Source organism: Hyperolius riggenbachi, chromosome 6 (genome assembly GCF_040937935.1).
Source record: "Hyperolius riggenbachi isolate aHypRig1 chromosome 6, aHypRig1.pri, whole genome shotgun sequence".
In the NCBI taxonomy this organism is placed as follows: Eukaryota; Metazoa; Chordata; class Amphibia; order Anura; family Hyperoliidae; genus Hyperolius; species Hyperolius riggenbachi.
The window spans coordinates 138,352,909-138,366,867 of record NC_090651.1 but is presented as its reverse complement, the minus strand read 5'-3'; the positions used below and the strand labels follow the sequence as shown (position 1 = coordinate 138,366,867).

Sequence of the window (13,959 nt, the reverse complement as noted above, 5' to 3'; positions counted from 1 at the left end):
ATTGCAATAGACCAATCGAGATATAATAGGAGCATGTACTAACATTTTGGTTGTGTCATGGGAGAGAAAAGGTCGGATACGTGCTATGTTTTTCAGTTGGAAATGGCAGGAGCTGGTTAGGGAGTTAATGTGAGGAGTAAATGAGAGAGAAGAATCAAATATTACCCCCAAGCACCGTGCTTTGGGAACTGATGTTATAGATGTGTTGTTAATATTTATTGTAATATCAGACAAAGGGGTGGACAGGGATGGTGGAAAGATCATTAGTTCAGTTTTATTCATATTAAGTTTTAAGAAGCGAGAGGACATGAAACAGGAAATAGCGGACAGGCAGTCGGGAACCCGTGTGAGGAGGGAGTTAAGGTCTGGGGCTGAGAGGCACATTTGTGTATCATCTGCATAAAGGTGGTATTGGAAACCAAATGAGCTGATTAAGTTACCAAGACCGTGCATGTAGAGGGAGAAGAGGAGGGGACCGAGGACAGAGCCTTGAGGTACCCCTACAGAGGATGTGAAGAGTAGGCCTGATCTGAATAAGAAACAGTGAAAGACCTTCCAGAGAGGTAGGAAGATATCCAGGAGAGAGCGAGGTCCTTTATTCCTATAGATGAAAGGATCTGTAGGAGTAGAGTGTGGTCGACAGTGTCGAATGCTGATGACAGACCTAGAAGGATGAGTATGGAATAATAGCCTTTGGATTTAGCTGTGAGGAGATTAGCTACTTTGGTGAGGGCTGTTTCTGTGGAGTGGTTTGGCCTGAAGCCAGACTAGAACTGGTCAAGCAAGGAATTTGCAGATAAATACTGACTTAGTTCAGCATGAATGTGGCGTTCAAGTAATTTAGATGCAAATGGGAGAAGTGACACTGGGCGGTAGTTAGCAAGTTCGGTGGGGTCTAGAGATGTTTTTTTAAGTAGTGGTGTTACAACAGCCCTCTTGAGTGAGGATGGAAAAATTCCAGTGGAGAGGGATAGGTTAAACAGCGATGTTAGGGCAGGGATGAGGGATGTGGATAGCTGTGGAATGAGATGTGATGGTATGGAATCCAAAGAACAGGTGGTTAGATGGGATTTGGAGATAAGGGAAGAGAGCGAATGTTCGGAGAGTGGAGAGAAACTGGAAAGAGAGCAGACAACAAGAGGAGTGGAGATGGAGTTTGATGTCTGCGTGGAAAACACACTACGGATTTTTGCAATTTTATTTGTAAAGTATGTTGCAAATTCTTCAGCTGATAAGCATGAAGAAGGAGGAGGAGGGGGTGGACGGAGAAGGGAGTTGAAAGTACTGAACAGGCGCTCTGGATTGTGCAAGTGGGAGGATATGAGAGAGGAGAAGTATGATTGTTTTGCAGAAGAGAGAGCAGTTTTAAACTAGTTCAACTCTTTTTTGTAAGTAATAAAATCCTCATTAGTATTAGATTTTCTCCAACGGCGTTCAGCTACCCTAGAGCACCCCTTTAGCTGTTTAGTAGCTTTGGTCAGCCAGGGTTGGCGACTGACACGGTGTGGGCGGACATTGGTGAGGGGTGCGAATGCATCCATGACTTGCGTGATTGAGCAGTGATAGTGTGCAGCTGCTGAGTCAGGGTCAGTGAATGGTTGTGTGAGGAGAGGTGCCAAGGCATCAGAGACAGATTGCATGTCTATGTTGCGGTAGTTCCTGCGTGTATATGAGCGTGCTGGAGGCAGGGTGGTAGGAAGAGAGGAGGAGAGAGAGAAGTTTAGTAAGTTATGATCAGAGAGCGGTAGAGGAGTATTAATGAAATCAGTGATAGAACAGAGACGAGTGAATATGAGGTCAAGTGTATGACCATTAGAGTGAGTTGGAGCAGTGGACCACTGAGACAGGCCGTAGGAGGAAGTAAGTGACAGAAGTTTAGTGGCGGCAGAATTGTTGGTGTCAACATGAATGTTAAAGTCGCCCATAATGATGGTAGGGATATCAGAGGACAGGAACTGGAGGAGCCATGCAGAGAAGTGATCTAGGAAGAAGGAAGCAGGGCCAGGAGGGCGGTAGATTATTGCGATCTGGAGGTTAGAGGGAGAGTATAGACGACTGCATGGACTTCAAAGGAAGGTAGAGAAAGAGAAGGAATGGGGGTGAGTGGCTTGAAGGAGCATCTATCAGAGAAAAGAATGCCCACACCACCGCCATGTTTATTCCCACTTCTAGGCGTGTGACTAAAGTAGAATCCCCCATAAGAGAGGGCGGCAGGTGAGACCGTGTCAGAAGGCGTCAGCCATGTTTCTGTGACCCCAAAGAAGGTGAAGGCGTTGGAATTGAAAAGGTCATGGATGAAGGGAAGTTTGTTGCAGACTGAGCGGGCATTCCAGAGAGCAGCATAGATAGGTGGGGGAGGAGGGGGGAGAAGAGGAATATTAATAAGGTTGTGGCAGTTTCGGTGTGCATGTGGTTGGCTGTTTGCAGTGCGATTAGTGTGCAAGAGTGAGGAGCGAGCCGGCAGAGAGGGTCCGGGGTTTGGTGAAATGTCACCTGCAGCAAGGAGTAGTAGGAGGCAGAGAGAGCGAAGATTAGGTGGGATTTAGATTTATGGGTAGTTAGAGCATGAAATGTATGACGCGGTAATAAGAAAGTTTCGTGAGAAGCAACCTGTGGAGATGATAAAAGAGAGGGAGAAATGTAGAGCGTGTTGCTGACAGCAGGAGGATGCAGTGAGTGTACAGATTTGAGAATAGCAGGGGAAAGCAGGCTAATCATGAACAGCAGAGACAACATTATTGCACTAACCATGAATCAGATTGCTAAAGTCTTGTGTCTGTTCCTTCTGGTCTCTTCTGGCTTAATTCTGGTCTAATTCTGTCGTTCTCTTTGTACTTAGAAACCGGTGTACTTTGAAATACCGGTGCATAAATCGACCAAGGTCTAATCGACTTAGAGTTGCATTTATATAGTAAGCCTGATAATGCAAACCTAAAATGGGGGGTGTTGCCATTCAATTATTTGGGGCTTCTTCTAGCCCCCATAGTCTTACATCTGTCATTGTCCTCTAGGTCCCCTCCATTGCACTGCTGTCAGCCCAGTTACAGTCTTCTACTTTGCATGCACACAGTTTTGCCTGCATGCCTTCTCCATTGCTCTCCCATCGCCAGGATTGCTCTGAACATGCACAGTTGCAAGTCTTTATGAACTGCACATGCACAGAACACTCCCAGCGACAGGTGCGCCATTGAGGAGGCGCGTGGTTGGGACAGCGCATGCAGCTTTAACAGGGCTAACAGAATCACAACAGAGGACACTGAAGGAGCTGTAAGACTATCTGGTCGCTGGAAGAAGCCCCAGGTATGTACTGTAAAAGACAACGTCCCCCCTTTTCAGGTACACTTTAATAAATCGAAGATGTGAGTGCTGAAAAGGACTGCCCTCACAACTGCTAGTGCCCTAATTTTTTAGCATCTCTACTTTATTCTAATATGATCCAAGAAAGAGTTTCAATCCAATAAAAATGCAGTCTAGAGTTACTGGACCACTTAGGCTTTCTAATTTTGGGAAATCGGCACCAGTGCAACATCCTACTCATCCTAACTAACTCAGTGTTCTGCCTGCACTTTGTACATAAGTGAAAAATCTACATTAGTAGCCATGAACCAGCATATATGAATAATACTGTGTAGGCTAGAGTGACCAATAGACTGAATTCCTAATTATGAATAGACCAAACATGAATACCAAATCAACACACAATGGCATTAGCATCTGATATTTTGTGCCCAAGCAAGTTCCTGTCACATTACATCGCTCATTTGGATCCATACGCACTGCAACATATGCATAATTGTCTGACATTTACCAGTACATCAAATCACTTAAAACTGATAAAATAATCATTTAGCAGTGGTTTTCAATCAGTCTAGGGAAGCAGGGCCATTTTTCAGGCATAGACCAACCAATCAAATGTATGTCATTACATCTGACAGAGGGGGGAGAAGCTGCTCTTAGCACATTGTGATTTATAGGAATCTTATAGGCTGGAATACACGGGTCGATCCGGCGGCCGATTAGCCGCCGGATCGACTTCCGCCGCGTCCCCGCTTGTCCGCGCGGATCAATTGCCGCTCGTCCCCGCCGGCGCTTCCTTATCAGCTGCTCGATTCCCTGCCATTGTCCGCCGGCGGGGATCGAGCGGGCGAGGGTCGAGCGGCTTGATCGGGCCAGCTGAATATTATCAGCTGGCCGGATCAGCTGGTCGATACTTGGTACAGAAACGTACCGTGTATCCCCAGCATTACTGATAGCTGCCAGTTTCTTAAAGGAATTGATGGATGGTAATTTTAACTCCTACCTGTAAATGGGGACTGCTTATTACTGGTACCGGCTTATTACAGCAGGCTGAATAGCATTACAATGATATGACAGCCTATTAATTTGCTAATTAAAGTATACAAGTTTCAAATTGTTGCCAGTCTTCTAGATTTCCAGGACAGGTCTGTAAAGACTCAGGCTGTGCATAAACAGTATTTTATAAAGTGTTTATAAAGTGGCTACACACCACCCCTCATAACAGTTATATGAAGGATTTGTTATGTGGATGGAGTCTGGACTGATAATGTGTATCTGGCCTGGTAATAATATTTGTATCCTTTACACAAACTTATTTTGGAAATCAACATAATTTCTGTATATACTCAGGGGCATAATAATAGCTCCCATAATCCCTGACATCATGAGGGGGGGGGGGGGGCTTCTGTTGGGAGATGCAGAGTGCAGCAGCATTATAGATTCCCTGTATTCAGCAGAGCTGCACATCCTCTTCACTCCTCTCACCATGCCAATCTCCTTACAGCTCCCGTCCCTGCATGTCATGTGGCCTGCATCAGGCATCACAAGGATGTCACGGCTGAAGAGAGTGAGCAGGCCGTAAACATATAGTACTTGAAAACTAGTAACATATGAAACTTCTATTGCTGTGCGGGTCTGGCGGGGGAAGGGGGGGTTAGGAGAGGGGTGTTTGTGCCCTAACCCAAATTTGAAGGGTAATGGTGAACAGCAGGGTTTTGCAGGGGGCACCGTCGACTCAGTCCTGCCTGCAGCGTTCTTGGTATGCCCATGTATATACCCTGAGGGATGTTACTGGTGGATTCAAAACTAATGTAGGCTACGATTTTTCTATTCACAAGAGGGTGCAAAAGTTGTTTTGCCTGGGGCACCGAAATGGCTAGAAACAGCCCTGTACTGAAGAATTCACTTGCGATTCTCTAACAATCGAATCATTTGATTGGATAATAAGTGAATGCTGACTTGTGTATTAATAATAATAATGGCAGTATTTGTATAGCGCCTTTCTCCTGTCAGACTCAAAGCGCTTGCGAGGCAGCCACTAGAGCGCACTCAGTAGGCAGTAGCAGTGTTATGGAGTCTTGCCCAATGAACTCCTTACTGAATTACTGACTTACTGAACAGGCAGAGCCGAGATTCGAACCCAGGTCTCCCATGTCAGAGGCAGAGCCCTTAACCAGTACACCATCCAGCCACTGATATTATTAGGCATGACTGTGTGGCATGCACCAAAGACACCTGAGAAACGACAGAAGAATTTGGACACAAACCCACAATGATGCTGAACAAGCAATTACATAATGGTGAGAGCTAACTGGATATCTTATGTTCTTTGTACAGTTTCTCTGGGGACCTTCACATTATTCTATGGTAGTCTGTAGAGTTCAGCAGAAGTCTTGCTAAGAAAGTGTAGCACATTTATTTAACGTGATTTATACAGAACTGAAACTCTAGACGTCTGCAGGCTCAAGCACGGCATACTAACATACTAGAAGCGTGTAATAGTAGCCACATTCCTCGAAAATGTGATGTCACTGCTAAATTCCACACAGCGTACTGCATTATGGGTTAATAAATGTTCTCTACAGCTTTATAGAGGTCATGAAGAACTGGGTCAGGTTTCCTTGATCGATCCCAGCTAAACTGTACTTCAGAATAGTCACAGGGTGTGCAGCACAAGAGACCAGAGGTTACAGGAAAACCTTCATAACGTAGCTTTTTATATGCAGAAACTGAAGTTATAGAGTGATGCTAACTTTTGCTTCATTTTCCCATTTTTAAGGAACACTTGCACCGCACAGTTGAAATCTCTCATTCAATCAAAGGGTTAAATTCTCTGAATCTTCACAGGCCAGTGCACAAACGCACTTGTCAAATCCTGTATGTAGGATGGGCTTCTCAGGAAGTGCTCTGAGTCTGCATTTCCTGCGCAGGTATGCAAGTCTTGGTGAATATTTTACATTTAGTAATATTTAAATCTGTCACTGTATTTGATCTTATTACTGCCAAACGCCAATAACCGTTATTTTCCATATCCAGAGTACACCTTTCTTGGCAGAACAGGTCATTTTATATCTGTATATAAACATTTTTATTAGATGATGTCACAAGCCCCCTTTAGATGTCCTGTACCTTCACAGTTTGAAAGAAAAGATGATATATGATAGAGATCCAAGCAGCAGAAGAGCCTGATGTTATAGCGGGCCTGAACTCAAAACTTCATCTTTGCTCTAAAGGTTATTATGCTGTTGCTTATATTTTAAAGAAAAACATTTCTTTGTTATAGCTGATACAAATCCTGCAATAAATATGCAGTGTGTCTACTTCCTGCTTTCATGGAAGCGACCACGTTCATCCTATGGTTCAAGAACTGTTTCCGGAGGGGAATGCCATCTTTCAAGATGATAATGCCCCAATCCACACAGCTAGACTTGTTAAAGAATGGCACGAGGAATATTCTAATAAAGTTAAGCATCTCATCTGGCCACAACAATCCCCAGACCTCATTGAGCATTTATGGACGCTTTTAGAGATTCAGGTAAGAAGTCAATTTCCGCCGCCATCGTCTCTAAAAGAACTGGAGGGTGTTTTAACTGAAGAATGGGCTAAAATTCCTTTGGAAAGAATTCACAATTTGTATGAATCAATACCTCGGAGAATTGAGGCTGTAATTGCCGTAAGAGGTGGACCTACACCATATTAAAATATTATTATTTTTTTTAATTTCAAGGTGTTTCCATTATTTTGTCCAACCCCTGCACATGTCTATCTCATTATGTCACCTCGGTTGTTCTTTAAGGGCTGGTTCAGACGGGTGTCTAAACCAGCAGCGCAACATCTCGCTTTTGACCACCGCAGGGCAACTAGGCGATCCTGGAAGTGCTGAACAAGACAACAGGAAGCTAAGCTATGTACATGCTATAGTCATGCAGAGTGTCTGTACAGTTCCCGTTCACTGTAGTGTCATCTTAATTATCAAGCAAAATTTGTTGTGGGGAACATCCATTCTCAGTAGTCACTGGCTTGTTTTGTTGGACTTTGGGATTTAGTGCGATCTGAATAAAGCTATCCCTACCTGATTGGAATTCAATCAATTTCCACCCTCCAAACATAATTTTAGTAGAATTCAGCAGAAAACTATCAAGCATCAATCGAGCCACAAGCTTGTACTGCTCAGTGCAGTGCAACACTTTGGCCATCAATCAACCCACTGCTCCTGCTCTGTCCCCATCATACAGAGATTTTCCTATGTGTCGAATCTGCCGACTGAAAAACTGCCAGAAATTGACTGGAACTCAACTGACTGGATAGGTTGGAGCAACAAGTTATGGGCAGATTTGATCAAAGTAATTAAACTGGTCAGGAATCGAATATGCTTTACTGACGTGAGAGAGAGAAGTAGGACAGCCAGACAAGTATTTTTTTTTATTACTGTTTCTGGAAGAAGGTTTGGCAACCATCATCTACTACAATACAACTCTCGCTGATTGAATAGCTTAAAGGGAACCTGAAGTGAGAAAACTCTCTTCGGGTTTGATACTGACCTAAGTAGAAGTAAGGCTCTGGATACTATAGTATGTGCTCTCCCTGTGCTTACCTGGGTTTCCACTCATATCCTCAAAAACAAACTGCTAAGTTAATTGGTGGTAATTGTGGGCTCTGTTGCCAATACTGCATGTCGGTCATCCTGTGATCCAACACTGCTACCACCGATCTCCTGACCTGCTGCTATAAAAGCAATATCTTCTGTCTGCTGCAAACAATCAAGCACCGATATACAGCAGATTAGATCACTGTGATTGAATCTACTGAAATTCAAAGGGAAACATCGCAATGTGTATGGTCACCTTTAGGCCGACTTCACATTGCACACTGGCAGCAGCGATGCAGTGTGTTGTGCCTGCTGCACAGCCATAAACAGGTCTTCAGGGAACACCGCGTTAGTATACAGTGTTCCGTGTCTGGCCACCAGCCAAGCAGGAAGTGACGCACACTTGCCATCACTTCCTGCTTCAGGTATGCAAAAGTGCATGGAAGCATATTGTTACTATACGCTTCCGCGCGTGCACACCACAACATCAACATTTTTAAAATCCACATGTCCCCATAGAGTAACATGACTTCCAGTCCAACACAGAGCGATGCAAGTATGCACGACAATGTAGTTTTGTCCTAGCAACAGAGATGCGGCAAAAACGTCACTTCCGTTGTATCGCATGATTGGGGGAATCAATACCTAGATTCAATGTAATGATTTTCAACATCATTTTATGTATGTTCCGGCCCCCCGGCAGTCTGAAGTACATTGACCCGGCCCTTGACCGAAAACATTTGGGATTACACCCATAGCATTACATTAGCAAGAGCTTTTCAAATCACAAAGCGCTCCCAATGGGTTCCAGGCCAAAGGGACAGTAGTGACATTGTGACAGTTTCTGACATATTCTGTCAGCACTATATGAAATCTTCACTTTTTCTTTCCAACACTCTTGCGTGTATGATTATTTTAAAATGAAATTCTAATAGCCATCTTCAAAACGGCAAAGCCTGAACTGGAGCTTTAAAGGGATACTGTAGGGGAGTCGGGGGAAAATGAGCTGAACTTACCCGGGACTTCTAATGGTCCCCCGCAGACTTCCTGTGTTGGCACAGCCACTCCCCAATGCTCCGGCCCCGCCTCCGGTTCACTTCTGGAATTTCTGACTTTAAAGTCAGAAAACCACTGCACCTGCGTTGCCGTGTCCTCGCTCCCGCTGATGTCGGGCTTGCGCTGTGCACTCTTGATGACATCAGCGGGATCGAGAACACGGCAACGCAGGCGCAGTGGTTTTCTGACTTTAAAGTCAGAAATTCCAGAAGTGAACCGGAGGCGGGGCCGGAGCATCGGTGAGCAGCAGCGCGGGCACAGGATATCTGCGGGGGACCATTAGAAGCCCCGGGTAAGTTCAGCTCATTTTCCCCCGACCCCCCTACAGTATCCCTTTAAAGAGGAACTGTTGTGAAAGTAACATAATTCATAAAATTGCTTTTTTTTTTTTTCTTTTCTTACAATATTCATTTATAAATATTTAGTCATGGTTTGACAAAACAAAACAAAAAAAACAAAAAACACAAAAAGCGTCACTTACCTGGGGCTTCTACCGGCCCCCTGCAGCTATTAAGTCCCACGCCGTCACTAAAGCCCCCTCCGTTCTTCGGCACAGATGACCTGCTAATTATTCGTCTAACTAGACAAATAGCACTGCTCCCGCGCGTCATCGGTAGCTTACGTCGCAGAACAAAGTTTTCTAGCACTGCACCTGCGCAGTAAGCTCCCGATGACGCACGCAGGATCGAGGGCGCACGCGGCCATAGCCGCGCATCTGCAGTGCAATTCTCCTAGTTGGAGGAATAATTAGCACGTCACCGGCGGCAACGAACGGAGGGGCTTCAGTGATGGTGTGTGACTTAATAGATGCAGAAGGCCGGTAGAAGCCCCAGGTAAGTGACGCTTTTTGTTTTCTTTATATACCACAGAACCCCTTAAAAACTGGCAGGAGATCTCTATGGAATGTTTCTGTCTGAGAATTCCAAAGCCAGTGAAAAGAATACCTGGTCTCACACAGAATGCACTGGGAGAAGTCCACATAGCTTAACAGCCTAAGCTAAGCATCACTGGGAAGGTGGGACTACATACCAATATACAGATATCGAAAACATTTCTGAGGCCTGAAGCCCACTACAATACACTAGCTTATTTGCTTTTTGGGGAAATTGCAAACGATCTGAAGCGATCTCTAAGCGCTCAAAAAAAGCGATGTAGTGGGATACCGCCCTGATGCTGAAACCAGAAAAATTACCATAAAAGTGGGTATCCGGAGTAACTTATTGCATTCTACTATATGTCATTACATTGCCTTGTTAAAGGGAACCTAAACTGAGAAGGATATGGATGTTTCCTTTTAAATAATACCAGTTGCTTGGCAGCACTGCTGAGCTATTTGGCAGCAGTAGTGGCTGAATAACACGCCTGAAACAAGCATGCAGTGCAGATAATCCAGTCTGACTTCAGTCAGAGCACCTGATCTGCATGCCTGTTGAGGGGCTGTGGCTAAAAGTATTAGAAACACAGGATCAGCAACTGCTATTATTTTAAAAGGAAATATCCATATCCTTCTCAGTTTAGGTTTGATTCATGTCTAACTGGACAACCACTTGATGAGAATCCACTTTGTAGAGATTACAGTACTGTTCCTTTCCATCTGCCCAACACATCGTGTCCTTGGAAACCAAAGTTTAGCAACTATGTAGTTTACGGTGTCTCAACTACTACCATTGTGTTATTCGCCTTATTGTGAAATAATGTCCCTTATCATTCAGTAACATGACACCTTTGTGCAATCAAGAAGTGTTTATATTCTGATTAGAAATCACCATCCACATCCTCAGACAAAGAAAATGAATGGTTCCTGAGCTGTGATTGGTTTCAGCATGGAATCATGCACTTCATAACAGAGAATGTAGGTTTTGTAGGTCTGTCGTAAAGCAGAGTGACAAACTAGACTCCACAGTCATCTCATGAAACTTTGTTTGACCACAGATAGCGACAAGCTTAGCTTTGTGAAAGCCTTCTGTGTTTCGTCACCATAGTGACAATGAAAGCAAGAGCACAAGCTATGAAATACAGGAAATTATCCAAAGGAAGAATGTAACATAAGTGAAAAAAATGTTAAAACAATCTCATCATGGTGGGAGGAAACACCATCCAATTTTTTTATTTATTTTTTTTACTCAAAAAGGAAAAGTAAAAAACCAAACATTTTCAACAAACGTTGGCTCCTTTTGTTGCCCTGGAACTAGACCACACAGTCTAGAGTCTAGACTGCTGAGTGATTACTATAGTGCTGGAATATCCGTATACCAAGTCTTATTTCATTTTATTAGATCAGAACATTGAACATTAGCTTTAATTTCATACAAAAAAGTCTGGATGTCATGGACATAAACTGACCTGGATGCAGACATTTTGGGTTAACACAAATAATAATAATAATAATAATAAAAAATTATTATTATTATTATTATTCCAGTATTTGTATAGACGTTTCTCCTGTCACTCAAATTGATTGTGAGGTAGGCAGTAGCAGTGCTAGGTAGTCTTGCCCGATAACTCCGTACAGAATAGGTGCTGGCTTACTGAATAGGAAGAGCTGAGATTCAAACCCAGGTCCAAAAGCAGTAATCCCCAGGCTCTACCTTAAGCAAATAGGTACCAGGGAGTCAACCAGCGAACACCCGGATCCACCAAGAGTGCAAGACAGTGAAGCACAAAGAAAGGATAGCTGGGTCTCGACCTGGACCTTGCAATTATAGCTGTGGCTTCATTAGCACCATAGCAGCAGAAAACACAACGCTTCGGCCACAAGGCCTTTTTTAAGTGTCAAACCCAGGTCTCCTATGTCACAGGTACACTATCCAGCCTCTATAACTGTGAACACCAAAACTGGAACCCCAAAGCAGGAGCTTTTCATAGTTGTATTCATTTTCATTCACCTATGGTTTAAATAAGACTAGAATTTCACATATTATTGCAGAAGATATTCCATTTTATACCATTACAATGAGTATTACGTTTTTTAAAAAAGGCATATTTTTGCTATAGGTGACACAGCATGTTAAGGGTTGCAGCTTCTCATTCAGCATTATTTGCAGGGGTATCCAGGGGTACCTCTGTGTTTTTTTTTATTCCATCTACCACCATTACTTCAGAATGTAATCAAGTATTATGTCATGCATGAAACTGACCTGCTGTAATGCTTCGGTGACAATTGGTGTAGTAGCAAGAGGGGATGCACAGGTTGTCACCACACTACTCCTCATGACACCATAGTAATAATGCTTTGAACACTGGTAATTAGTAACAACCTGTCCCCTGCTCACACCTCTGTCACACTGCAGCTGTCCTAGGGAAGCAGCTTTTGGCACTTGGAGGGGCGTGAAGTGAGGTGTACTATTTACACCTGGGGTCCCTGACTCTGAAGCAAAGACTATGTGGTAGGATTATATAAAGTGAGATATACGTTCTTAGTGGGGCAACATGGTGGTGTAGGCATTAGCACTCTCGCCTTGCGCTGCTGTTCTCCCAGTGTCTGCATGGGTTTCCCCCAGGCACGTAGGTTTCCCCCCACACCCCAAAACATACAGTCAAGTTAATTGGCTTTACCCTAAATCAGGGACGGATCTAGACCAAGTTGCCCCAAGTTGCGCCTGGGGCAAGGTCAGGTTTTGGCGCCTAAACTGCCATTCCCCATCCAAATTTTGCCGCCTTTTTAATAATTCAACAAACTGCGCCTGGGGCAAGAGACCCGCTTGCCCCCCCCTAGATCCGTCCCTGCCCTAAATTGGCCCTACACTATGATACATACACTACACAATACAGTCAGACACATGACTATGGTAGGGATTAGGTTGTGAGCCCTTCTGAGGAACAGTTAAGATACAATATACTCCGTACAGGGCTGTGGAAGATGTTGCCACTATATAACATTACTAAACAATAATAATAATCACAATACATACATACATGTACACGTGTCACAGGGTGCCCAGTACAAGGGGCAACTGCATGGGGGGGGGGGGGGAGGATGAAGACAGCAGTGGTTTTAATACATAGACATTTAAATTAAGTTAAGAAAGACTGATATGGGATGTTAATAACTTTTTAGTTCTATGAAAAAATATATATGCTCAAAACCACAGCGATATAAGCACTGGTAAGGGCTTTTTGCTTCTACTGTACTTACATTCATAAAACACTATTCTTCAATTCATTAATTTTTTTTCTCCTCAGTTTTCTCCTAGGAGATCATTTTTCATCTTCTGTTTAAAATAACTTTTCATCACTTTGCAATTGAAAAACTACTGAAAAAGTAGATGGAAAAAGTACTGCCAAAACTGCTGGAAGCTTAAAAGGTATTTTATTGATGATGTGTGAGAATATCACTAAGAACAAGTGACTAGAATGCGGGCCAGTGATGGATGCAGCTAAGGTAACCTCATCCATGAAAGTTGTGTGCGGAGACAGCAGACAATGAGCAGGGAGGGAAGCACAGGCACTGCATGCAGAACACAGGATCTCACCCTTGATAATCTCCGCTGCGCTGATCAGCTCCTGATTCTCCATCCCCAGATCACTGGGAAAGCGCTACTGCTGCCCCTGGCATCGCCCCGGAGAAGCCCCGCAGCACCACTAGACTCTCATGTCCCCCCTGGCCGGGCGTCTCAGCCTTGCACCCCAGCCTCCTCCACTCGCTCTCCGCTCTCTTAAAGTCGTACGTCTTGGTTACCGGCAGCCAATCCAAGACAGGGTTTCCGTTACTAAGGCTTTGTTTCTCACTGACCAATCAGGGAGGGGCAAGGAGGGCTGAGGTTTAACCACTTTCGTGCCGCTCTCCTGGCGGTGTATGGCTTCTTATGCATCTCATTACATGAGTTGTAGCAAGGTCTATTGACGGAGAAAGCTCTGTGTAGTGATAACATGCTACTTTATAGGACCAAGTTGAGTTGTTTGTCACAGGAAACTTACATTTCATTTGATTACTTCAGTATTTTCGTCGTTTTTATTAACTTGCACAGCAGTGATATATTTTCTCTTGTGCTCTACAGACCAGTGAGAATAGCATAGTG

General features: G+C 44.0%; 1 protein-coding gene across 2 annotated transcripts in view; it reads right to left on the bottom strand.

Annotated features, from left to right (window-relative positions):
* CDC14A (cell division cycle 14A) overlaps positions 1–13,614 on the bottom strand; it is a 208,153-nt gene extending 194,539 nt beyond the window's left edge. For both annotated transcript variants that reach the window (XM_068239995.1, XM_068239994.1), the window contains exon 1: positions 13,414–13,614. In XM_068239995.1, the coding sequence (XP_068096096.1) occupies positions 13,414–13,456 (43 nt within the window). In that variant the 5' untranslated portion in view covers positions 13,457–13,614. The remainder of the gene's footprint in view (positions 1–13,413) is intronic.
* Positions 13,615–13,959: the final 345 nt, after the last annotated feature.